The sequence below is a fragment of the Lonchura striata genome, chromosome 6 (assembly GCF_050655825.1).
Source record: "Lonchura striata isolate lonStrDom1 chromosome 6, ASM5065582v1, whole genome shotgun sequence".
NCBI lineage: Eukaryota > Metazoa > Chordata > Aves > Passeriformes > Estrildidae > Lonchura > Lonchura striata.
In genome coordinates, this window is record NC_140708.1 from 13634385 (window position 1) to 13661597 (window position 27213).

The 27213-nt window shown below is 40.1% G+C and overlaps 1 protein-coding gene across 5 annotated transcripts in view; it reads right to left on the reverse strand.

The window, feature by feature from the left end:
- Positions 1-165: 165 nt before the first annotated feature.
- GRID1 (glutamate ionotropic receptor delta type subunit 1) overlaps positions 166-27213 on the reverse strand; it is a 516570-nt gene continuing 489522 nt past the window's right edge. For 3 of the 5 annotated variants that reach the window (XM_085583261.1, XM_077784530.2, XM_085583263.1), the window contains exons 16-17: positions 25479-25514; positions 166-17474 (exon numbers count right to left, since the gene is read on the reverse strand). In XM_085583261.1, coding sequence (XP_085439387.1) covers positions 17046-17474; positions 25479-25514 — 465 coding nt within the window. In that variant the 3' untranslated portion in view covers positions 166-17045. The remainder of the gene's footprint in view (positions 17475-25478; positions 25515-27213) is intronic. The other 2 variants (XM_031505170.3, XM_077784531.2) reach the window with 1 other exon arrangement.

The following is a 27213-nucleotide window of genomic DNA, read 5'->3' on the forward strand; positions in this document are numbered from 1 at the left end:
ATCATCTCTTCCATTTCCTAGGAAGCAGCTATTGAATCTATTGCAGCCAAAAATGCAAAAATGGCACTGTCTTTTGCCACGTGGTTCAGCTGCATCCAGTGATGAAGAACTTTTGTCATTCAGAAGAAAGATTCATTGAAAGCAAAGATTTTGCTGCAGAAAATATTCGAGCAAAGTTTTGTTTATTTCAGTTCTACAGCTAACTCTCAGTACAGGAATAAACTAACCTGCCTTCTTACTCTCAATAAAGGGTTAAACACAGCCTCTCTTAGAGCAAACACTAAATTCCCCCTTGAATTCACAGAAAGACTAATTTCAACTAAGCAATTTCAAGCTTTTCAGACAAAGGAATTATAACCAAAGGAAATTTTTCAGCAAGTAAAACCTTGGGAAAAATAAAAAAGCATTGTTTTCTAAAAATATTTAAATAAATACTTTATATAAAAAGCGTTCAAAGAACAAAACCAAATAAAACACTAGAGAAATTTATTTTCCAGATATCATGGTGGCATGGTCACAGCTTCATTTCTGTCAAAAAAAGCTTAATTGCTATAGACTTTTCCCAGCTCCATCTACCTCTCACTTCCCATACAGACAGCAGTATTAAACATAAAATAGAATGGCTTCTCTTCAGGAAGTGTAATTAAATAAAATTGGGAATATAACTAAGGAAATGAGCCCTTTAAGATTCATTTAAGGAACAGCACACTGGTGCTGGGAGCCCAGCAAGGATTGTAAATCCTGGCTGAAGAACAGGCACAGGGACTTCCAGAGAGATCGTTGGGAGTCTTCCAGAGGCAATAAGTGATTGATAAATGCAGACAGAAAACATTACACCAACAGAGACTGGAATCCAGAGTTTCTCAGGGAATTTTAACCCAAAGATACTGGGTGAACTCACACAGTGCCAGCAGTTGGTTGTTCAGAGAAGGGAGGTCCCAAAGGTGGTGGCCTAATGTCCCACCTGGCCACCAAAATCTTAAAGAAACTTCTCAGTGTGACCATTTCTGGGACTCCCTGGCAGCCACACTCCCAACTTCAAGATTTGCACTGCTGGGGCTGAAGTGGCCTTCAATTTGGGCTGCTCCAGTGACCTGACAGGTCCTGCCTGACTCCTGTACATCCCACACTCACTGCCAGACCAGCTTTCCTCACCAGCTCAATCCCATCTTTTTTAATCCAAAATTAATAATAACAATAGTACCTGGGCATATAAACAGATTATTAGGTATTAACTGCCTCTTTCTCCAGGTAAAAATGTTTCTTGCAAAGGGCTAGTGCCTTTGCCTTCCAGAAATACCAGGCTGAATTAGAGATGTTGGTGCCAAAGCTCTCTCTCTTAAGACCTCAGATTCAATTGACCATTGGCCTTACTACAGACAGAAGAATAAATGAATCTGTGCCATATGTAAACAGAAGGTGCCTCTGATATGTTTTCACTCTTTCACCTTCCGAGGCAAGAGCTGAAACCTCTCTTTGTGTAATCCTCCAAGGCATATTTCCTCATTCTACACAGAAATTCTTGGGGTTTTTTTCATGTTTAAGAACCATGGTACTACCCAATGCTGGCTCTCTGTATGCCGGGAATGGCTGTACATTCTTACCATTCCCAGCCTGTAGAAGTACCCTGACTGGGGCTTTGAATCCTATAAAAGCTCAGATTTTATAGGCAACACAGAAATCCTTTCAGCAAAATCACTCTGAAAATATATTTATATTAGCATATTTCTGTCCATTGACAGCTCCCACAGTGACTTAGCAGTGACCAGGAGGGTCACCTTTGCTGTCCTCTAATTACGACACCCATAACAATTATTGGGATAGCAAAAACCACAGTGACAGTAACTGACCTCTCATCTCAAAAAGCAAAAGGGTTTCCTGCTCTGAGATGCAGCCAAGTGGTTTGTGCCCACGGGTGCTCAGCACACACAGCCTCAGCTTTCAGAGAGCTGCCCTGGGATAGAGAAGGCAGCAGCTACAAACTGTTTCTAGCTGAAGGAAACCTGAGCTAAACCAAGTGACAGATGAGGCAATGATTCTTTCTCCTGGCCAGAACAGGCAGATTAGAGCAGTTAACAAGCTACAGAAATAGCATTTTGGTTTTTCATCCTGAGGAGTAGGTGGTCCCCAGGCCCAGCTCCTCCATAATTAACTTTATAGCAGGGCAGGCCTTTTAGACATGCCTCAGACTAAAATAATCTGGTGAATTTGGCAGGCAAGAAAGGCAATCCTGCAGAGGATAAACTGATATTCTAGAATGGATTTGTCATTACATTGGACTAAAGATATTTCATCTTCCATCCATCAGAATCTCTGTTTCTCAGACAGAAGCAGAGAGTCCTCACCAATACATGTCATTAAAGTGGCTTCATTCCCCTAATTAGCTACTGGTACAAATAAAAATATATCGCCAAGGAACTGGAAATAGAAGATTTACCCTAAATCCACAAATTATTTACCCTAACCCACAAATTTCAGTTTACCAAAGAAAGCATTGAAAGGATGTAGACATACAGTTGGTGGCAATAGCTAAAAAGAGAGCAAGGTATGCAAGGTGGGAAGGGGAAGAAGCTTTGAATCCAAGCAGACTAAAAGGACAACAAAACCACTTTCTATCTTGCTCAGATTTTAAGCAGCATCTGACACAGAAGCTTTGCACAAGATGACCAGCGAGGGACAGATGAGCTGCTTGCCATTTTCTGTGCCTCAGTGCCCTTGGTCACTCCTGACTCAGGAGCACCAAGTGAGCTGTGGGTCAGCTTCCAGCTGGAAACGTGAGATCATTACCCTGCACACTCCTGGGGAACCTCCACCTGGCAGCAAGACAGCAAGTTCCTCACCACTGCACCCCACTTTCTGTTTGAAAGCACACAGATACCCACCAACATAACAGGCACTGAAGTCACGTGAAAAAAAATCCAACTTCACCCCAGCTGTATAGGCTGGTCATAGCTGAAAATTGTGCAACCCAGGCTTTGGGCTTTAAACAGGGCACTGGGGAGAGCACACAGCTCTGGGGATCCCTTGGGCTCTATCCTGAACACACATTGTTCCCCTGGGGAAAAGAGCTTCCAAAGCCTGCCTGTAGGGGTTTTTAACTGTGCTGGCACTTTTATATGGGTGTTTGAAATAAAAACACCGACACCACCACAAACCCATCCGATTCTGGCTGGACAAATAACACTTACTGGAAGCCAATGTCTGCTTAAAAAAGTTTTAGCTTTATCATGAACTTTACTTAAAAAATAATATTCTGTGCATCACTCAAGAAGTGTGGTGAAATATCATTACTCTCTCCAAAATACAGAGCAGCTCTGAGTGACAGGGAATTATTACATCCTACCAGACAAGAACACAAAGACAGGCAGTTTCTTTATGAAATATCTTCTCACACAGGCACTGGCTCAGCTTCAAGCCAAGAAGTGTTTTGGACCAGAAATCTCTAAAGGAAACACTAAATAGGTTCAGAGGATGGGAACTCACCGTGGGCAGAAGCTTTATGGGGTGGGAGATGTCTACAGCCAGGAAAAGCAGAAGTTGAAGTCATGTACAGCAGGATCAAGTAATGAGGATCCCATCAATTACTGTTTGCTACATATTTACCCCTCACCAGAAAAATGGTGCACTTGAAGTTGGATGCAGAAATTGTGTTTTAGTGACCCAGACAGCCTGGGGAGCAGAGCACCACGGCAGAGGGGAAACCATCCTGTCTGGCTTTTTCTAGTCCCATCCTTTGGAAGTCCCAGCCCAGCCCAAGCAGCAGGGTCAGTGCAGAACAAGCCTGTTGGGCACGACAAAAACCCGGCACGCACCACGCTGGCTTTTCAGGAGGAAAAAGCCACATTCCTTAAACTTCTTAAAGCTCCTGTCCTTTTGGAAGGGTCACACAGGATGAGCCAGTTGACATAGCAAAGGTGTATTTTCAAAAAAAGCATTTGAAGCTGTTTCTTAAAAGTGCTTCTTAGTGTAAAACTAGGTTGTTAAAAGATAGGAAAAGATCTTTTCCAGGATTAAGAATGGATTAATCTTTTAGGAACTCATCTCTTTACACGACTAAAAAATAAATGAGCACAAGCAAGCTGTCAGTTTTCAAAGGAAGCACATTCCAAGAAAAGATATTTCCTAGGTTTCGGACCAAAAATAATCCTCATTCCAACTTCATATTTCAAAAACATGAACATCAATTTTGAAGGTCTAGAGGGAAACTATATAGCTTTCTTTATATATATAAAAAAAGCTGAAAAATACAGCTCAAATAGCAGTAAAAGATTAATCAGTTTTTAGCAAAGGGAGGTTTTTTTTTTTTAATATACCACAAAATCTTTTTTTTTTCTTTATTATTTAACATGGAAAGAAGAAAGAACTATACTGCTAAATATGAGTAAATATTTCAATTAAACTCCATTGGGATGCCTGTACTGCTATATAAGAGTAAATATTTCAATTAAACTCCATTGGGATGTGTCAGAACAATTCCAAACACATCCATATTTTAATAATGTATCAGTGAGATATCAATTATTACATACCAATAATCCAATTAAAAATGCACTCTGAATAAACAGTCTGGCCCAAATCCAAACCTCCAGAGTATTTAAACAAGCTAATGGAAACATTAGGTGTCAGGCTGCATATTTTGTTTTCTAATTAAGGTAGTATTTGGCCGACATAGAACCAATTTACACGTAAAAGCCAAACAATTAAAAAGGTCACACAACTAAAACTTCGGCATTTCACACATGCAAATTGAACTACCCAGCAGAAAACAAATCCACACAGGCAAACAGGAATGAGTTACTCTGCACATGTAAGTTCAGGAAAGAGCCAGAGGCACACACCCAGACTGTGACTTCATCAATGTCTGTAGTAAAAGCTAAAAATAAAATAAAATAAAAAAAAAAACTGTATAAGATTGGGGTTATGAAGAGTAGATGAAGATGCCAGCCCCTTGTGGGATTGCCACTGAAGCAGCCACGGCTGGTGACACAGTCCTGGTGGCCCAGCTCCCCTGGGAGCCCTCGGGCTCTGCAGGGACACAGGCAGCTCCAGAGCACCCAGAGGTGCTCCAAGGAGCTCCAGACACCAAGGCTGGGTAGAGATCAGCCCCCAGCTGCTCCTGCCCCAGGGTGGGGGGGAGAGCTCTGGTCTGGAGCAGGGGGACACCAGCACCAGGTCCCAGCCAGTCCTGCAGAGCCCAGCGAGGACCAAGCCTCACCCCAACTTCCCAGCAGGACAGAGGGGACCGTGGGATGGCTGAGAAGGTAACTCACTGAGAGGGGGAAAAAGAAAAAACAAAAGAAAAGAAAGCAGCAATTGCCATGTGGCAGAGCATGACAATTTTCTTGGTTTACCACTTCATCCAGCACCAACCCCGTGGGTGAGGCCATGCTCTGGTACAGCTGCTTTGTACAAAACCGACCTCAAGGACAAGCACGGGGCAGGCTGAGAAACCCTCTTGCTTACAATGACAATTATTTTAATGTTAATATACCATACTAAAGGGACAAAACTGCAAATCTTTATTGGCTAAACAGAATTCTACCCAGACAGTGAAATTTAGATTTTGAAATTATTTTGCTATTCATTTTTTGCTGAATTGCCGCACACACATCCGTCATTTTTCCACTCCATCAGCTGCACAAGTATGTCAGCCAACAAGAATATAGATAGTCCTAAATCCCCAAATAACTCTGAAAAAAAAAAAAAAAAAAAAGTGACTCCAGTGGAAGAAATATTGTTGATGGGAGCCATGTCAAATATACAGCAGATCACCCCTTCTGGAAGGAAAAAGATTTTCATGCAGGAAAATCCCAAACAGAGAAGCAAAGAGCAGCTGGAAAGCATGGATATGCTCTGCTGGATGACCATAGGTGGTGTTGCTGAAGTGCAAAAGCAAAAGCCCAGTTAGAATCTCATCTTCCTGGGTAACAAGGCAGACCTCCAGCTGCAAATCTGGCCAGCAGCAGCCCCAGCAAGGAGGCACAGCTGAGGTGCAGGCACACAGCACAGCAGCAGCAAGGAGGGGGATGCTTCTCTTTGCCACTGCTTTGCTTTTCCTGCCATTATAACCAGGTGGGTTTTATTCTGCTTGGAACATCTGAGCAAATTGCCAGCTGTGCCTGTGACAGTGCAGAGGGGTCAAGCCTGAAGGTGCCATAATTAGGCGCTGTGTGATAGATCACAGCCCACAGAAAATGATCCTCATTTACATCAGCCACAGCAATACATCAAAGCTTTCAGTTCTCCGGGAAGCTGAGTAAGAGCTGATTATGACTGAGTCACAGAGAGGACAGATCCTGCCAGACACAAAATAATTCCCTGCTCTTCAGGCTGAGACCTGGTGGCCATTTTCTTCACTATAACAGGAACACTTGCACAACCCACAAACAACAAAACTCCCCACCTGATAATCCCCAAAAATCTTCATATACCACATGTATTGCAGCAACCTTAAAACAAACATATGCAGGAAAGCCAGAGAAACACTGCACATTTTTTCTCTTCCCATCCAAGATTAAAACAAAACAAAAATAAAACACAAACACTTGACAGGAAAACTGAAAATCTACCTAAATAACAACACATTTTAATTCCAATTAAATAAGAATTTCATTTTTATTTTCAAGGTTTTCCGAAAGGCAGAAGGACCCTATTACGTGCCCCATTACTCAAAAGTGCTTTTTCTTTTTCAGTCAGATTGATTCACTTACATGAGACAATTCTTTGTGTCCTTAAATAGTGCACTTGGAACAACAGCCACACTAGAACAAACAGGTAAAAATAAATACTCCTTCCTTATTCCATTAAAAGAGATAACATCACCTTTGTGTATATATACTAATATTTTAAAAAACTATCCCATCAGAAGCTGCAGAAATTATTGAACTAAATTTACTAAAGAGGACTGAGATGTACAAACAACATTAACGTTAATAGAATATAAGCAATATTTACTGGAGTTTATTTAATGGCCTCAGCATTAATAGTCCTTTCTCTGTATATAGACAGAATTAGGAGCGAAGTAATAGCTGTTTACAGTGCTGAAAGGCTCCTGTACTGCTTTTATTTTTGAACAGTTGGGTTTTTCTATGGGATTTAAGGTCTCTATGGCTCACAAAGTATATCTAATAGAAGACATAAGCAAACATTCAGCATCTGAAGATTGAATCAATCTGAAATATTTTACATTATCAGAATTCACAAATGCACATCTCTTTCTAGGTTATGTATTGTACCACAACAGAGACAAAAGGCCCCATGGTAGGACCCTCTGCCCAGAGACAGAATAAGGCTGAAAGTACTTAGATTGTTTGGGGTTATAATTGTGATTTAAAGCCCTCTTTTTCCATATTCTCTCCTTGCAGGTGGATGCAAAACTTGTCTGAAGTTTTCCAATTATTAAGATGAAAATGTATTCAAAATAATGAAACTTATCAAAGTAAAAAAAAAAAAAAAAACCAAACACCACACCCATACAAAAAAACCAAAACAAAATTAAAACCCAAAACAAATTACAATTAAATTCCGTAAATATTAGGGTGGGGGTTTTGAATTATTCATCCAAAAGAGTGGAACACCTTGGAAATCTCAATCCATGCATCTGACGTGACAGCACAAGATAATGTTGACCCGACTTCTGCTTTGATCAGAGACTATCAAAGGGGCTCTGTAGAGTTTGGCTTATAAGTCCCATCGAAATTTAATAGTTGGGAGATTTCAAATGTCTTTGACTCCATCATAGCACTAACTTTTACCTTTTTATTTCTTGGCTGTCAGAAGACTTGAGTTATTTCTTTCTAGTGCTTGAAAAAACAAAGGCAAGTGACATCTAAATATAATCAACATGTGCCAGCATTCAATCTCTCAATAATGACTTAATAAACCCATCATAACTAAAGCCAGGTGAGTAATTTAATGCTAATTATTTCCAATTAACTGCTTCTTTTAAAAACAAAAGCAAAGTGAAATTTTAATGTTTCTTTATCAACTATGAATACTTCTAATTTGCAACTCATAAAGCAATCATTTTGACTTTTACTGGTGCTTATATAATATTGACCAGCTATTTTAAAACCAAACTCATATACAATTCCTAATTAGATTAAGGACCTTCAGTTCCATTGTCAGCTTTGATCAAATCTCAACTTTAGAAAATTTCAAATAATATATTCCAATAAAAAAATCTAGAAGCATAGAAGCTGCAGAGGAGGAAATTTTTTTCTGGTATTTTTTTATTGTTATCTTTTCATCAAATTCCACATATACAGAGGCTTTTGTCTTTGAGAATATAAGCACTTCATTAGTGAGGAAAATAATTATCCTTTAAACTTCATTAATTTTTTTAAATTGTCTTAATGCCTGCTCTTATAACAGTGTGAGGTCAAGGCAAAAAGCCTAAAGTCCCAGCCACTGAAATGAACCCACTGCCCAAGATCCCAGCCCATGGGAGGTGTAATTCCCAGCTGGAATGTGCCACGTCTTGCTCTCCCAAAGGGGAAGGGGGAGCCAGGCTCACTGCTGGCCAGGCTTGTCTGCCCCACCACAGCCACATCTCTCAGCCCCTGCCCAGCTCTGCCTCCACGCCTGTGTGACATTCCCCAATTCCCCTCCTCCCCTCTCCCCCACAGGACCTCTGCAATTCTTCCCTGAAAAGCAGAGAAGGGCTTGCCTTTGACAATCCACAAGGTAAAGGGATTATGTGATAAAGAGTAATTAAATTGACAGTCTAATTTAACACTTTGCATTTTTTGTGCTTTTAACTGTGTGCTGTTTGAGTCCTTAATAAAAGCTTTAATACATTTTCATGGTACTTAATACTGTGGAACTAAGCAGCTTCACAGCTAAAGGTCTGGGACTTGCCCAGCTTCTTAATACCCAGGCTGAGACTTCAGGATTCTTCTTTTGCAACCTCATGGCTTTTCATGGCAAAATACCTATGCCCTGGTGGAAGTTTTGCTCTGGGGTCGAGCCAGCTGTTTACCTGTACCAGCTTTCCCTAGCTTTGAGATCTTTCTCCTGTCCTGCCTTCCACCACCATTTTCCAGATGTGATATTCCAGTCCTCAACATCCAAATGTCACCAGGCAGGGCACAGAGGAGCCTTCACCTTCTGTGCTCCTACAGAATGTGGCCAGACACTCCCTGCAATCCAAACCCCTCTTTCTGTCCTCAGGCAGGTGGTTTCTCTCCAAAACCCTGGAAGCTGTTCAGGTATTGTCTCCCAATAACTGAAGTCACTGACTGCACCAGCCATCAGAGCAGCCCAGGGATGATCAGCAGCTGCATTGAGCTGTCAGGAGCCAAAAATGACATGTCTGTGGATTAATGGCCCAGCCTGTCAGGATGGCATGTATTTGCTGTGTGCAGAAGATGAAACACCTACTTTCCAAAAAGCAGGATTTGCTTTACAATAGACCTCTGCATTGCCCAGAGCAGCGATATTTTTCTGTCACTGAACATGAACAAGCTACAGTCTGGAGTAAAATATGGTTTACTGAACCACTGACTTGATAGAGCTTCAAATTCCTCTGTGGTAGATGTTACAAAAACGCAGACAGACAGCCCTTATTGATCCAAATGGTTTGCAGAAACTCCATTTGAAAGCATATGTTTCACTGCTCGACATTTTGACACGAATGACAAGACAAAGCTAGGAATGCAAATGCACAAGAAGAAGTGTTCTTGCGTTGTAAAAGCACATGCCCCCTGCCAAAAAGCTGGTAAATGTTGCACAACTAATCACAGCCCAGAAAGATGTGTGAGCTGACCTGCAGGCACAGAACAGGAGAGGAAATCCAACAGCACGGACTTAAAACAGCCTGACAGGATCTGCACAGCCCAATACAATCACTGCTTGTTCTCTCCCTGTGCAGTGCCTGTCTAACAGCAAGTTCCACTGTGTAGAATCACATGAATTTCAGGAAACCTTTTTGTGAACAATGACAGCAGCATCTAGCAACTCAAGTGCTCCCCAGTCCATGGGCCAGGGCACATTCATACTCCAAATATAGCATTTTTGCCATTTAATTTCCAGGCCACATCAACCCTTGTCGATGGGCCTGCACCCTCAGCATTCCTCTCTGGGGACGTGCAGCCCCCCAGCTCCTCCCCAGGCTTGCCTCCAATTCCCTTTCCCCAGCAGCTCCCCATCCCAGTGCTGCCCCAGCAGCAGGCAGGAGCTCCCTGGGATGCTTGCAGCAAACCCTGCCTTGAAATGCCACCCCACTGCACTGAGAGTAGAGCTGGGGGCTCTACTGCCACATTAGTGTCTGCTGGACTGGAAGCTGAAAGCTTTCATGACCAAAGCTCCCTCCCAAAAATTTCTCACCGTCATCCAAGCTGGCTTTAGAATCAAGCAAAACATCGGAATATATTTTCCACAATATATTAGCTCTTAAACAACAGCTGAAATGCAGAACTACTAAATTTCAACAGCCTGTAAATGCTCTACCTGCCCACACCCAGCACTTGCCAGGCGTTTCTCCTGTCCCATTATCTGCCCAGCAGCAGCAAGAGAGCCAACACTGCAAAGCAGCATCCCCCTGCAGAGGCAAACCCCAGACATGGGCACATCCCACTGCCTCAGCCCCAGCAGGACACTGCTGTCCCTTCCTCTGGGGCAGAGGGCAGCAAGCAGGACCCAGCCCATGGAGTCCCCAGTAGTGCCCCAAGATGAAAAAGGGTCTGCAACCTGAAACTACAGCCACTACAGCAGACTGAACACAGAAACTTCTCAGTGTCTGCTTGGATTTACTTGCAATTATGCATTTCAGCACTTTGGTGGGCTGGCATATTTTTCTTCTGGTAAGTATTTAATTTGACAGAATTACTTCAATATAAATCATATAAAAACATATTAAACAAAATTCAATTTCTTTTCTGCTGATACATAGAAAGTGCTATATAAATCTGGGATCTCGACAGTTGTCATGGTGTGTAGACTTGTAGGTCTACACTGAACTACAGCAGAGCACTCAAGGTTAACTTAAAGCAGCTGAGTAGTCCCAGGGAGTTTAAGAACTTCACTCACCTGCTTAAAATTAGGCACATATTTCATTTGAAATGTGCATTTTAACTCCACCATCAATCCCTTTTGTTCTTTTAGCAATTCTCACCTAAAGCTAGGGCTCTGTTGTGTTGTACTTAACCACTGTGGAAATAATTAAATCAGAAAACAAATACACACATTTTATCGATGAAAAGAATTTTAGAAAAATATTGAAATGTAGAAAGACTTCCAAGATGCTTCCTTTCATGACTGAGTGACTTTTTAGAATCAGAGTCTAAAAGCAGACTGTTAATTACCTACAGCTGTAGGCAATAAACCCTCAGGTTCCATCTCCCCATCCATATAATTTCATTACAGCACTATAACAAAACAGTTAAAAATTTAAACAAAATACTTTATCTTGAAAACAACTTGGGGGCACAATGTTGTGGGGTTTTCACCTAGTAGTGTTTCAGAGGGTATCTACACTGCAGTCACACATGGCACATTGTTCAGAAATCAGATTCTGTCCAAGCCGCTCATCCAAGCAATTAAAACTTTGGCAAAGTGAGCAGAAACGTATTTTTTGAATTCTTTGTTCAAGCTTTTTGCTTACCTTACTGTGTGCATTTATGATTCCGAGGATTTCTCCTCCTCCTTATGTGATATAGGGGCTAAACAAACCTCCTACAGAAACTACAAAACTTTATAACTGCAACAACAGAACTAGTAACTGAAAGATAACACATATTTGAAAGAAACCTATCACAAATAAATTTTAAAAAGACAAAGCAACTCTCTCATAATTGTCCTCTTCTACAACACGATGTGAAGTTTCTACCAGCATTAATTGGTTGCAAAGAAAGCTATCAATTTCAGTAGGGACAAAAGAAAACACTTGAGGTAGGACACCTGAAAGTGTACAACGGAAAAAGAAGGGGGAAAAAAAAAAAGTCCCTTCTAAGGCTGACAGTAAACTTGGGATAAATCAAAACTCAGTAAAAAGCTAAAGCTTTCTGCACTACTTGCTTCTCTTGTACTTCTACCTTGCAATCTTGGAGAACACACGTTGCTGTTCTGCTCCCCTCCAACACCAAAAGAAAGCAGCATCCATCTCCAGGAAGGCAGAGATGTGCAGCTCAGAGCACAAAGCCCAAACTCTGCCCCACAGCCCGAGAAATGAGAGCTTTCTGGGGAGCTGATTGATTGGAGCTGATTGAGGTGATTTGTCCCAGCTGCAGCCTTGGGAGTGTCTCCCAGCAAACAGCCCACAGCTGCTGTGGGTGAAATCACTGATTAAAGCTCATTCTCCCCAGCTGAGCAACAATCAAGCCAAAAAACAGGCACCGCCAAACAAATCATTTCAACTCTTAAATAATATAACAACTGTTTCTGGTAGAACAAATGCTGTTTTTATTTGTTTCCTAAAAATTAAGAAAAATAATAATTAGCTGAGGCAACTGCTTGTATGATGGAATTGAGGCTTCTCATACAAGTAATACAGCTTTACTAAACATGAGTTGTACCCATCCTTTTCTCTCCCTCCCCCTTCGCCGCATTTCAGATTTTACCTTTAATTTTGCCTTTCTTCAGAGCTTTCTTCTGACTTTCTCCTTGCCTTTCCCAGGATGATGCCAAAGGATGTGGTTTCTCTGAGAAATTTCCAACCGGGTCTCCCAAATGTGTTGTGTTTAGATTTATGCCACTCTTTAGCTGCTCACAATGTAAGTTCAAATCAGTAAAGCAAAATAAAATAAAATAACACAGTCTGAATAGTGGTTTCTGTACCACCCCACTAACATGATTTCCTCTGAATGCTCTACTTGTCACCAACCCAACAGCTTTAAGCTCAGAAGAGAGTTATTCCAAAATTTAAACAGATTTGAGGAAGAATTTTCTTTCTTTAAGCAATCCCAGCATAAAGTTTAAACTGTAATCCGTGTTACATGCTGAAAATTCTAATAAAGTTCCTCTTTCAGGTTAATTTTTGAGACATTTTCATTTTCAGAGCTACCCCAATTTATAGAAAGGAGTGCTCTTGAGCCCAATATTAAGAGCTAAACCTTCACCTGCTGAAACTCAGTATGCTTGACCCATTCCCTGGAGGGAAGCTGATTTACACAGGTGAGAACCCAGGTTTAAGTGGTTTATTCTATCAGCAGACTGAGAAGGAGTGAGTTGTTTTTGCTGAGACTTCACCTACAATGCAGCAATGGTTATCAAAGCAAGGCAGATATTGGGAACTTCACTTTGCAAGACAAGTATTGCACACATGTAGTTGTAACTCAGCATAAAAACATTCTATCAATTATGAAATTAAAAAGCACAATTACTCTTTTTTTCCCCCTTGCAACAGGAAAACATGACATACTAAGAAATAAGAGCAATGCATTCTTCAGATTGAAAGCAGATTGCCAATGGATTGCAAGCAAATAGAAGAAACTGAGTCACATTTTTGCAAAAAAGTAATTTCTAAACTAATGGGTTGGTAGAACAAGATACACTAGAAGTGCTGTGCCACAGATGTCACTTTTGTGAAAGCTCATAATCAAAAGAGCACAATAAAAGGAAGGTACATCTCATGTTCAATCACCTTAGCAATGTAAACATTCCAGAGGAGTTGGAATATTTGGGATCACACATTATTCCCTATTTTAAGTACACTCGGGGAAGTTCCAGTTGAAAAACCAGAGCACAATTTGGTCTTCAAAGTTTTCAGAAACTTCTGCAGTTTTTCTACTTCAGCTTGCCAGATATTAAAGGTGAAGGGTCAAACCTGCAGGTGGTGTAAATAAGCTCTGTGAGAGCTTTCACCTTATGCTCATTTGCATCACATGGAAATTATATTTCTCACTTCTTCTGTGAGTAATTGCACATGTATATATATACGCATGTGTGTGGTGAATACATATTATATAGAAAGTGAATGCTTTGATCTGTCAAAAGGAAGATACAAATATAAAACAGGAGACAGGATATGAAAATCATACATTCTGCATTTACTTTGAAAAGTGAAAGTTATGGGGAAAGAAACATTGTTTATGTTCAAGGAGAACCTGGTGATTTGCTTAAATAAGCTAAAACCAAACCACTAGCACATGAAGGATTCAACAGCTTCCTGTCAGGGCTGACAGGCTCAAGCTATGACTTGCTAACTTTTATATAAAGAAATAATCACTAGACAGTGAGAGATCCATTGCAGAGTCCTAGTTTTGCAGTGTAGACCCTGGTGCAGCAAAGCACTCAAAATTTAAGGTTAACTTAAAGCAGCTGAGTAGTCCCAGGGAGTTTGGCCAGCTCACTCACCCGCTTAAAATTAGGCACATCTTTAATTTGAGACCTGTGTTTTAACTCCACCATCAATCAGCAATGCAATTCACCTGTGCTTAAAGCAGGTGCTCCCTACAGGGCTCACACGTGCTTAAATACTTTTCTGAAAGAGGGCTGTGTGGTTTGGTTCTTCAAGATCCTGCTCCTCATAAATGTTGTCCTGCAAAGCATTCAAACAGTGAGTTATATTCTGTGCGTGAGAATAAAGGAGCTCTAACATCACTTATAGGTTAGACCACATTTCCAAACTTTACAGCACATAGCAAGAGTAAGCCAAGAGGAGAACACCAAACATGAAGAATGCTAAAGTTAATCCCCAAAATATATTGTATTCACAATTTATTCCACAAATGCAGGCCAGTTAAAATTACAGTGTTTTAGTCTATAATATGAAAAAGATCTAACATGAAAGCAAAGATGCCTCAGTAAAAGAGGGTTTCAAGCCCCTGCTCTGGGCATTGCTGCAGCAAGTCATCAGCGTGGTTTGTGAATAACAGCACAGCAGCAGCTCAGGAAACCTCCAGCAGGTTTGTGTGCCACAAGAGATCACACCCTCATAGCACCTCCTTGCACCTTTTCTGCAGCACGTTCCTCTGCTACTGCTAAAATCTTAAATTGGTCATGAAATGAGAGATTTTTCCAATGCAAATCCTTGCACTCTTTCTCCAAAGCATCTTTACAGATTTCTGTGTGTACATAGGATTTTAGTGCAGCTATTTCTGCCAAAACTAATTAATGTATTTATGGAAGATTTTTTTTTTTCCTGTGGCCATAGGTTTGTCAAGACAACAAAAAGAAATTAAAAAAAAAAAAAAAACAAACCAAAGTTTTTGTTGGCCAAACTTCCAAATAGCATAAATCCAGTCAGCAAATAGTGCAATTTGTGCCAAGCTACATACAAAAGTGCACCATCTTCATGAGGAACCAGCTTGAGAACAAAGACAAATTAATACCTCTAAGAGTATTCCTCCTGTAAGCCCATCATCAATATTCCTCATTTAAAAAGTCTTAGGCTGACTATACTCTTCCATAAGGCTGGTTTTATGTCACAGTTTGACTTTTCCTCCCTACTGCTTAAAGTAGAAATGTAAAAATGTGGGGACTTTAATCACCCCATAAATATATGTGTTGTGTAATTATGCAAATCAAATTAGGAGCAGCGAATGGAATGTTTATTTATCCAAAAACCTGCCCCAGATTGCCTGCTGACTTTCCTGGGATGTGAATGCATTTTTACCTCTGTTTAAACAGAATTTTTCACCCTAGTGTAGATGGTGATTGTGCTGCACCAGGATCTACAGCCTTTTCCAAATATCAGTGTTCTAATAAAGTGAAGAAATCCAGCTACAAAGGGAAATTACCACCAAGTATCAGGGATACATTTGAGAAGACACTCAATTATCCCAATTTCGAAAGAGTGATGGTCCATGATGAGTAGGAGGGGGGACAATGATCAATTATATTTGGCATTCAAACTTCAGTTTGGGAAGGAAACAATGTGTTAGATTTTGGTTTGGTTTTTTTCTTGTCATACGACATTGCACTAATAATATTTGCATGACAAGACATTAAATAAGTTGTATGTGTTGCTCTATCTTTGTCCTCTGTGTTTTACAGACAAAAAAAAATAGGTTTTGTACAGCCATCCCTACCATGATTATAGGCATGGCCATTAAAATATTTCTCTTTGCAAAATCAATGGAAAAAAAGCAGAGCTGTGCTTATAGTCTTGTCATTCAGGGATATGATTTCAACAGGGAACACTGCATCCATTATGCAACAAATTCAATGAAATCTTAAAGAAAGAGATGGCACCAGAGGGCACAGTCACTGCAGTGCCATTATCTCCTGCCTTTACAGTTCCTCCTTGCCTCACTCCATTGGTTCCTCCCCATTTTCAGTCATGTACACAAGAAACAAAAAGGAGCTGTGCAGTTTTTCTTAAAAGCTTTCCCCTTAACCTAAAACCTGTTGTGCATCAAAGCATTTATATATATAATATATATGTCAAAATATATATAATATATATTATATATATATATGTATAACAAAACACAGAAAGTTAAATAAAAAGAGCCACACAGCACAGCAGACATGTAAAAACACAATCCAATAATCCTGTGCCTAAATTTAGAAACTGTGTGGAAGTTTAAATCCTTATTAGAAGGAAAGCGTTCTCTGTTTATTGTTTGTTGGATTTGAGTCATAATTCACCTTTAAAACATTTTTTACTGCTATGCTAATACCAGCTGCTAAGTTCTCCGAGTGAATTGTCATCTTGGCTATAAAACAGGGTTCTGGGGAAAGGAGAAATCTGAGCATGGTGAATTTTTCCAGCAAGAAAGAGATAAATTTTTTGCTCTTAAAAAAAAACCATACCTGGAAGGGAATAAGTGTTGAAATCCATGGGAAAAAAAGAAAAGTATGGCCCTCAGTCCCAGTAACAGGTCTTCTTTGGCACTTGAGAACGACCACAAGTAGTTTGCCTTTTTATTCATATAGAACAAAATTTACAAAGTCATTCATACATTTTTGTTTGTTTTTTGTTTTTTACTTACTTCGAAAATTGGGAATATTCAAAATACACTTTTACCCCACTTCATTCTTTCATTATTTACAAGTATATACAAGAAAAATGCAAGAGTTCATTTTCTTTTTCTTTTTTTTTTTTCTTTCTTTTAAATTTTGTATTAAAAATCTCTGCTGGTTGTTTTTACTGTTTGTTCTCGTCATATGGATGTTCCATGTGAGGGCTCCATTGCTTCTGGAATGACTCCCCCCGGCACGGACTGGAATGACATTGGGATCGGGGTTTTGACGGGGCTCTGCCGGAATAGTCCTCCGTTGGGTGACCTGTGTTTGCACTGTATGGAGGGCATGGTGGCTGAGCTGCTCAGGGGCAGCGGCAGGTTGCTGCCCGAGGCAGCTGTCAGTGTCCTGCTGGCACCATGAGCTGTCTGTTCTGGTAAAAAGGTGCTGACAGAAAGTTGCGTGTTCTGGTACTCGCGCACCGGCTCCAGGGTCTGAGCGGGCTGCATGCCGCCGATCTCCAGCGCCGAGATCTCGATGGACGCTGGAGAGATCTGCTTGTGGGCTATGTCTTCATCAATTAAACTGTTCATGCGTCTGTGGACCTGCTCCAGATTCACTTCTTTGTCCTAGTGGGGAAGAAACCAGAACAATCAGTCCAAACACAGTCTCCTACCCCATCCAGCCCTCTTCCTTTCCTCTGTGTGACCAGAGTTGCTGATCACTCATTACATCACTTGGATTTCAAACTGTGCCTGTGCAAAACCTCAAGGTCTGGCGACATATCCAGATGAAAAACCTGCTGAAGAAAATGCTGAAGAAAACACCAGCTCAACCTCAGCCTGCTGGAGCTCCTGATGTTGTCAATCCCATCCTCCTGGGAGCCAAACTGATGGCTGTGTTTAAGCTAAGAGGGGCTGGCATCAGGGACCAGCACATCCCTCGTGCCCTTGGCTCACCTTGCACAAGCTCAGAAAAAAGCCAATAGCAGGCAAACAAATGACCTGGGACTCCAAATCCTACTAGACAGCTCAGCCCCTTGTCACCACATGACAGCTCACCACTATCTCATGTATCTGCAGAACATTTTCTAAAGGACACATCAGTAAAAGCCCCCTGGCTTCGGGGTAGTTGTTTCATTGAAATCTACTGGCCAGGGGATGCGGTGATGATGAATTCTTGCCCTCCTGTCTGGAAGCCCTAGGTCACCTGTGTGGCATGGAAGAGAAACCCCCTGGAGCAGCACTGAGAGAAGCCTATTCTGGGAGCCCTGGTGAGGGGACCTGCATTTGTGTTTGGAACAGTTGCATGGCAGACCATAAGCTGTCTGTCATCTTGACATGTCATCTGGAAAAGTCTGTCTGTGGTCAGAGCTCAGGAAAGCAACGCCGGTCTTTAGAAAATGCATCACCATTTTCTGAGAATGAGTTTCCTGAGGTTCACAGAGTGGTCTTTTCATCTGTCTGTCAGAACCACTCACTCAATACACTTTAGCTTCCATGAGGAAACACAGCAAAAGGAGTTGTCTTTGAATCCTAAAGTAGCAAAACCCTACTGTTTATCACCTCAGCACGGTATTCAAGATGCTCAATCTGGGAAGCAACAAAACTGGCAGGGTGAAGTCAAGCACCTGGGATGCTGTCTGACTGAATTTTAACAGCTAGCATTGTATTGTCAATAAAAAGGTATTGCATTATATAATTTCTCTACATTTCATAAAGCACAGCTATGATTGCCGTTGTAGTTATTTGATGCAAGCGTAACACACAGCAGAATAGCAGCAAAGCATAACAGCCCAACAACCCTGGAACTGGAGAAATTCCCTGGTCCAACACAAACCTGGAATTACATTACTCAACACATCTGAAACCTAGGGAGCAGGACTATCCCAAACATTTGTGTTCCAGCAATCCCTGACTGCCCAAGGTTAACCTGTGCTTAAATGTTGGTTTAACACAACACCAGCAGCTTTACTGATTCATACCAAGATCTAGGCTCAGGGAATGAAGTACAAAGTGTCACTGCCACTCCTCTTAATCTTTCATCACTGGTGTTCAGGTGGAGCACAGAGAATTACAATCTTATTCCAGTGGTATCCTCTGCTATGCAACTTTGATTTCCACTGTAAATTGACAAGCTCACGCCAAAGTCCTTGATTCCAGTCAATGTCAACTACAGATTCAATTGTAACCTTGTGATTTAACACCCCTTCTGCATTACTCAAGAACCGTTGAATTTGCTGATCCCTGCATGGGTTTGGAAATGAATTAGTGTTACATGATGTACAGTCCAAACCTGTGTCCTTAGCCTAGGCTAAATCCATATTGATTTCAACTGGAATACAATTGCTCCACAATTACAGGGCTGAGCTGCATGTTGCAAATTCTTTGCTAATCAGTGAAAAATGAATTCTTATTCAATTTAGGTCCTAAATTCACCAAAATCCCAATGAAGCTCTCACAAACCTGGGATATCATCTTCCTCACCAAAGAAACAAATAACTTTTTAAAAATCTTGCTTTTTCAGCCAAATACTCTAGTCAGATAATTCTGAGTTAGAGAAAATCAATGGATAATAAAATAAAACATAAACTTTTTTGACATGAAGGGATCACACAACACTTGATCAGATAACCCCTGCAGTTGTGTAAAGTCCTTTCTGACAACAAATACACCTGACCTGTCAGGCCCTTCATTCAATACATTACACAATGCACTAAGCTGATGATAATTCAGACACTCTCTCCTAAATTCTGTAGCTAGTAAACATAAGGATTTACGGTACAGTGGCCAGAGGATTACATGGATCTAATTCATATTTTCCTCAGTCCCTCTTTCTTGAAGTAAAATTGTAGACCTGGGGCAAATGTGAAAAAATTTCTTATATTGTTCCCCAACAGGAGTAAGAGCTCGACCTCTCTGACTGGGTTCCTTTGGAACAGATGTCCAACCACTGACTGCTGCATTTTGCTCACCTGTTTGCCAATAAAAGCTTGCTGCAAAGCTCTGCTTGTGCACAAACTGCAGCTAGCACCACGTACGATGACGCTGTGTCTAAGGAGCTAACTCCCAGAAGGCCATTATGCAACGCCTCTTTAGGTACCCTGTACTAGTTCTTTTCTAAATGATGCTGCTAGCTGGGATTTAGATTTCTAGCTGGCATTTTGGGTATCTGGGACTCATATTCTTGTCAAGCCTCCACTGCAAAATAAGAAAACAAAAGACAACTCAGAACTGAGCAAATATCCCTAAATGAGGCTTTGGCACAATGCTCGTGACTCATTTCCATTTTTCTGAGCTTTTGCCAAATACTAATGCCTTCTTCAGATCATTTCAAGTGAACATATACACCAATGTTTTATTTATATTTAATTTTTTTTTTTTTATTGCAAGTACATTGTAAGTGTATTCAGCCTGCTTTGCTAGTGGAACAAGGGAACAAGTAAAATGTGACTTGGATAAAGCCAACCCAGAGGGAAAGGTAAGGTTTCAATAATTGCAACAAGCAGCCATTGATTGTTTGCAGAGCAAAAATAAATTTGTGAATGAAGCAGCATCTTCATTTGGAGCATCTGGTCATAAAATTTAAAGCATGAATTAATCCTAGTTACATATTTAGCTGAGTCCTTTTAAGTTATAAACATGAAGAGCCACAGCTGGGATGCTCTTAATGCACATCTCTGAGTCCAGACTATAGGGATTATTAAGGAGCGTTAAGGAACATTCCATATCCTCTGCAATGTTCCCCTCTCCTGCCCTGACAGTGCTATGCACAGTCCACTCTGGGACAGCAGCCTCAGGAAATGGTGGATTTGCAGCTGCTTACGTTTCACAATACAAACTCATGTTTTATTCTCACTAAGGATTAAAACCCATTCCTGTACACAGACATTACATTCTATCTACATCAGAGCACTTTATGAAGTACATAAAGAAGAGAACGCTTGAGATCTCTTTAAGAGATAAGGGTGATGATTTCACTTGCCTGCTTCTCTTTCTTCAGCATTAAGGACAACTTGCTGGCCTTATTAAGATCAGAGAAAAATTTTTATAGGCATTCAACAGACCAGGAATTCACATAATTCTTTCTTTTCATTGTCAAAATAAAATGTTTGCAAAGGTTATGGAAAACAACTTGTCTCTGAGGAATTATAAAATCACATTTTTAAAGGTTCTTCTCTTTTTCTTTGTCTTATTAGAAAAGAGCAGCTAAATAACTAAATGTCAAGGTTTGTATGGGACTATCTTAATGGTGAATGAATGATTCTTTAAATACTTAAAAAAACCCCTAAGATAAAATCCAGAAATCCTTGAAAATATTAGTTTGTCATTGCACACCATAAAACTATTTGAACCCCAAGATTTCCAGAAGCAGAAGTTTTGGGATAGTATTATGTCACAACTCAACCTTTCAGAATCTGTAAATTCTGTAAACCTAATATTTTTTTTTTTCCTTTATTGTTCTTCTGGGAAATTCAGTAACATAGCATATGTTACTAAAAACTAACAAACTAAATGGAGAAAGGTTTAAATGGCAATAAAACCAGAAAAAGATATCTAAAAAGTTATTATGTTTTATCTATTGTCAGCTCCATGTTCTCCTTTATTTTTCATTCTGTGCTTCTCATTAAATATCAGTAATTTGTAAAAAATTTCTTCTCTGCACTTAATATATAAAATTCAGTTAATATTATAAATATGTCACGTCAGAGATTTCATGCCAATTCAACTTCACTTCTAATCTATGGCTGTGTTGGACACAAGTACATGCTTGTGTTGCCAGGAGAAGATAAAATATTTTTCCTTTGCTGGCTTCATAATTCTATTTTCAATATTAATGTTGTACTCCAAATAGATCAGTTGAAGAAATTAATCAGTGAAGGAAAGAAACGTATAAGGAAAATTAATTATATACCCAGGCTTATCCTCTACAGGTTTAACAGCAAACCAAACATTGCTCCTGGTCAGGAAATTCTTTTATGCACAAATACCAAGTGAAATGTCAATGCCCCCCAGTGAGTGTGAGTTCTGGAAGGGCCTTTGAAGGGCAGGGTTCTGATGTGTGCCAAGCACTTGGCCATGATCAGGTGCAGTGGCCTGTGAGTGACAGCAGGAGCACACCCTGGCTTGCAGCAGATCTGGAGGATGCTCACCAGATTATCTGGGAATGACTGAACCTGCATGGTCCCACCTGCAAGAAAATAACTCCCTTTCAGGACTAAGTCTGCCCTTTTCACACAGAGCAAAATTATGACAAGATATAAATGCAGACACCATGATTTACAGAGTAATCAATATCTTTTTTTCCTAGATTATTTTCTGTGACTCTTGACAGTGGGTTCTAATAAGGACTGTGGGCAGTCATATTGAAAGAATATGCTACTAATTGGGAGGTTTGGAGTAAGTTAATGTGATCAAATTCAAGGGTGTTTGAAAGCTGATGTTTTTAAGAAATTGCCTACATCTCTCTAAATACAATTAATTAAAAGCTAATACTCCTGTGCTTATTGGCTTGCAACACGTGTGACCTTTCAAGGAAAAATTTTTCTAGAAGAATATTTTAATTAAAGACACTATTGTGGTGTCTGGTTTTTCAGTTGTGATTTCTGTGAGCTTATCACAGAGTTCAAGAAAAACCACTTCAAGACAAAAATGCTACAAGATGATGAAGCAGTTCCAGCAAGGCAAAAAAAGGAAGACAAATGCCCAAATAGGAAAGTCTAATATCTGCAGAAATGTGATGCTAAAACTACGCCAAAACTGTGATAAGTTGCATCGACATCGAACACATGCAAATAAAAGCACAGTAGACTGGAGAAGAAAAAGATTGATGGCCCTGACCCCAGAAGGACTAAAATTTCAGAAGCATAGCCAATATGGGCAGACAGGCTCATACAGGGAGGGAATATCTTGCATATGTCAATACCTCCCAGTCAGGTGCTGGTAACTGTGCCAAGAATTAAAAGCCTGTTAAATCACTTAATAAGAACCAGGAGATATGCAGAAAACAAAGCCTTTAAGGTAATGTAGCCTTAATCATCAATCCAGGGAAAATTTATGGTTTGGGTTTTTTTGGTTTTTTTTTTTGTTTCCTGTCATGGTGACAACATGAAGGATTAACTTTTGACGAGAGAAAGAAACGAAGACACAAATGGTAATATTAGGTTTTCATTCTATGCAATAGCTATTTTAAAAAATCAGGTAATTTTGTGATTAGGACTAGGTTTCAAAATTTGAGACAAATTCCAGTGTCAGACAGACACTTCCTCTTCTGCCCTTGACCAGGAAACATGCTGGTCTCTCTCCCACCCATATAAAAGTCCTCCTGACTCATACATGTGTGTTCATAATGACATGTGTCAGAGGCCATGAGACACAGGTGCTGGAAGGCACACGTGTACCCAGTTAGAAAGGAACACTCTGAGGCACTTTCGGGCACAAACAGCCATACTGCAAAACTGAAAAAAGGAGGCAGAGAAAAAAACTGAAACAGCAAAGTTTCCATGCTCAGGTACCCACAAACTATTCTCTTCTTACTCAGCATCAAATCCCACAGCTCCACCCAGCAACCAGCTTCAGTCTGTGGGGTTTCAGACATCATAGACCCAAATATTTAGCTTCTTCAAGAGAAATAAAGCAGCAGCAGCTCTGCATGTGTACAATTACTTAGGATTATTTTGAAATCCTGTATTCACTCAGGGTCGTTATCATTATTTTCAGTTACAGTTCCTGCATATGTGAAGCTGTAATTTTAATTTATTCCAGGAGACTGACAGATTGGAAAAACCAGGCATAATTGGCTTGCTCAAGAAGAAAAAGCAGTGATGATACATGCAATAGATGTGCTGCAAAACAATGACAATACAGTATGGTGTTACATTAATACCAATAACCCCTTTTTGACATGACTCACTGTGTGACACTCATTATTCCGGAGAGTCCGCAGCCGACAATGCAGTGAAATGCAGAGAGACGTGTACACAGATGCAGTGGTGATGTGTGCCTGCTGTCATTCACTTAACACAGGCAGCTGACCCAGTCAAATGGCACTTAATGTTACATAAACTTTGCTGAGTGGTTTCTGAGTGTGCTCTGCCCAAAGCTGGTTTGACCATAACAGAATCTTATTGGAAATATGCAGGGATACACCTCAAGAGTCTACTTGAAAACCTGCTTTTAGAAACAGACCCAATCCTGCAATCAAGCTTCTGCTCTTAGAAGTGGAAGCTCTACCATGTATTCTAAATTAGCAATTAGCTAAATTATCGTCCATAAACCAGCTGTTAGAAGAAGGCACTGAGACTGACATCAGGTGAGGTCCAGTTGGCTGTTACCTAATGAAAGAATAAAAGAAATGAAAGTTTTGCAGTATGTTAATTTCATTCAATGTGGAATCATCTGCAAAGAAACAAAACTTCATAAAAATTATGTACAAGAGGCCACCTTATTCACAAGGTGATGCTCTCCTTCACCAGAGAGCAGAAATTCCTTTATGAAGGGACATTAGCACACTTTCTCCTTCTAAGTAAACCTGAAAAAAGTGAGATATTACAGAATCCTGCAAAGTCAACGCTAATGTGATAGAAAATTGTTTTGAATACATTGCCAAAGTTTATTTCCAGCTACCCCCAGCCAGAAAATAGGCGCAAATAAATTATTAACAAAAGCCTAGACACCAAACAAGTAACAGTGACTGGCTACAGAACTGGCAGCAAGAACTTTCATGAAGCAGTTCACATCTTCCCACAGTCCTGCTGCACACCTTAGCCAGGTTGGATTTATCTAAGCAGTAAGCACGTCTAAGCAGGGTCCAATTCTGATGTGTCCCACAGGTCCTGCCTGTGAGCCTTGCCAGGAATAGCCCAGACAGAGATCTCCCCTGCAGGCCAGTGAAGCCCACAATGCACATTGCTTTGAAATAGCTAAACCTCTTCCTTTGTCTTATTTATCCTCTTCAAGTGCATCTCTGTCTCTATGAATAAACACACAGGACACAGTCCTGATGGGGGAACAGCAGGTTGCCCCACAGCATCCTGTAGTGATCTGCTCCCAAATCACCACCATCCATTAAGTGCAATCACAGAGAGAACAGTCTAGACCTCGCAACTCACTATAGACCTAAACCTGCCAGGGAAGATGCTGTGATAGCATTTTCATTTGTTACTCAATATGAAAGGGGACATCCAGCCTCATGCTGAGATATTCAAGCTTTAAAATCCTTACCAACCTTGGTTCACCAGCTGGTAACCCAATGACAAAGAGAATGAGTGGGTGGTTTACATGGTACAGATGCTTCCACAGTTTTCATGACATTAAAAATTAACAGGACAATAAGAGAATGCAAAGAAACATTTCTCAACACAAGCAGCAAAATGCAGTACAGAATGAGTGCTGGTTGATGAGCATGCCAATGTCTCTGCAAAGGAACTTGGGAGAAAGGAGAGCTTGCAACTGGAGAACCCTCTACCGTGTACACACTACAGACTGCACTTACAGGCATTTCCAACACAGAAGGTCAGGGTCAAGGGGAGTTCCAGGGGAAGGTAAAGATGAGGAGGAAACTAACAGGGATTCATCTGTGCAGGCATTTTCAACAAGAAACCAATCATCTGTATGTTTATTAGAAATTCTCACCATGCTTCTGAGGCCCAGCCTCACATCATTGGCCATCTCCAGATGGAAAGGGAAAGGAAGATGTGGGGAGAAAAAAGAAAGAAGGATCAAGATAGTGAGGCTAATAATGTAATTAATATTTCACTCTTTTCAGCAAACATATTCTCGTCATTTCTTACACTGGTCTGAAACAGCATTGCAACAAAAGAGGATGGCCCTCAAGAGGGTGGTGTTTTCTGAATTTGACATCATCTAAAATTACACTGTGAGGTGACAGATTACTCTTTTATGAAAGAAAAGTTAAATTCAGAAAGATTCTATTCCAAAATTCACTGAAACTTAATGGTTTCTTTACATTGCTTTACACATTTTTTAAATCCTAAATTATAATCTAGTCCATAAGCAATTTCTCACTCTAGTGAGTCCAAATCAAAGCAACGCTATCCTTTAACAATCTAAAGTACTCTACTGGAGCATCAGGCATAACAGATTGCTCCACACCCTCCTTCTTCACCATTCCTGTCGAGTCACATCCAAATCTCAAAAGTTCCCATTTTTTGCCTATTATGCCAGGAGGAGAAGAAAGAGTTGGCACAGGAGACAAAGAATTGCTTCTACAACCTGTTTGATGCCCAGTGTTAGCTGATTTACAAAGCCTCTCATTTCCACTTCAGCTATATGAAAACCTTACAAAATCCTTACTCCTGACTATTAGCCACAATTTTTGCAATTAAAAACCAAATTTTGAAAAGGTTTCTGTGCCTCCATTCAGGGCTGTATTTTGGAAACTGCCAAAGCTCTTATTTTGACATAAGACAAGACATGACCAGTCAAATCATTAAAATAGCCCAGCATAATAAAAATCCAGTCACCAGTTTCCCAAAAGATAACTTTTGCATACTGAAAAATTCTGAAAAATAGTACTTGTTGATCGAGTTTGTGTAGCTCTTTTTTATATATGTGCCTATAAACATGGGTCTAGACTTATTGAAAATCATAACCAAGCCATTTATTAATAAAAAAAAAATATTTTCCACAGTATTGGTATTTCTGATACCTTAATATTTTGGTAATATTGACCACAGATTATTTCAAGTACTATAAAAATATTTGAATTCAATTGATAAATAGGCGTATAAATTGCATGTTAATATCACTGCATGGTAAGGTCAATCTTCACCAAATAATCTCAATGCACATCTATCTCCCAGTCTCTGGTTCATACATGGTGCTTCAAAGCAACTGAAGTTTGATCCTATGCCACTGAAAGCAACTGAAATGTTTTGGTGCTCTGGGTGAGATTAGAATACACCTCTTATTTAATTTTATGTACATGCTTAAATATTTAGATTAACACTTAAGGCATTTTACAAACCACAAAAATTCAAAAGAAATTTGAGAAAAAGTCACATTTTATGCTTTTGTTTTTTATTTTAAACTTTCACTGATTTTGTTATTTTACACCCCCTTCAAAAATTCAACTTTAAAATACTGCCATAGGCTGAGATAAGACATACAAAAATTAGCTGTGTAAACATTGTGTGAAGAATCTAAAAGAATCTGACACATTAAGGCTCCAATTCAGTAAAATACATAAGCTCATGCCAAGCTCATGAGTAGCCACTGAAGTTCTCTGGGTAGGCAATGTAATGCAAATTAAACAAGTACTTACACTCATCACCAAACTGAAACTTTAAACAGGTTATTTCTTTTTTATTTCCCTGCATGGCAACACTCATTTTTAAAGCTTATTTCT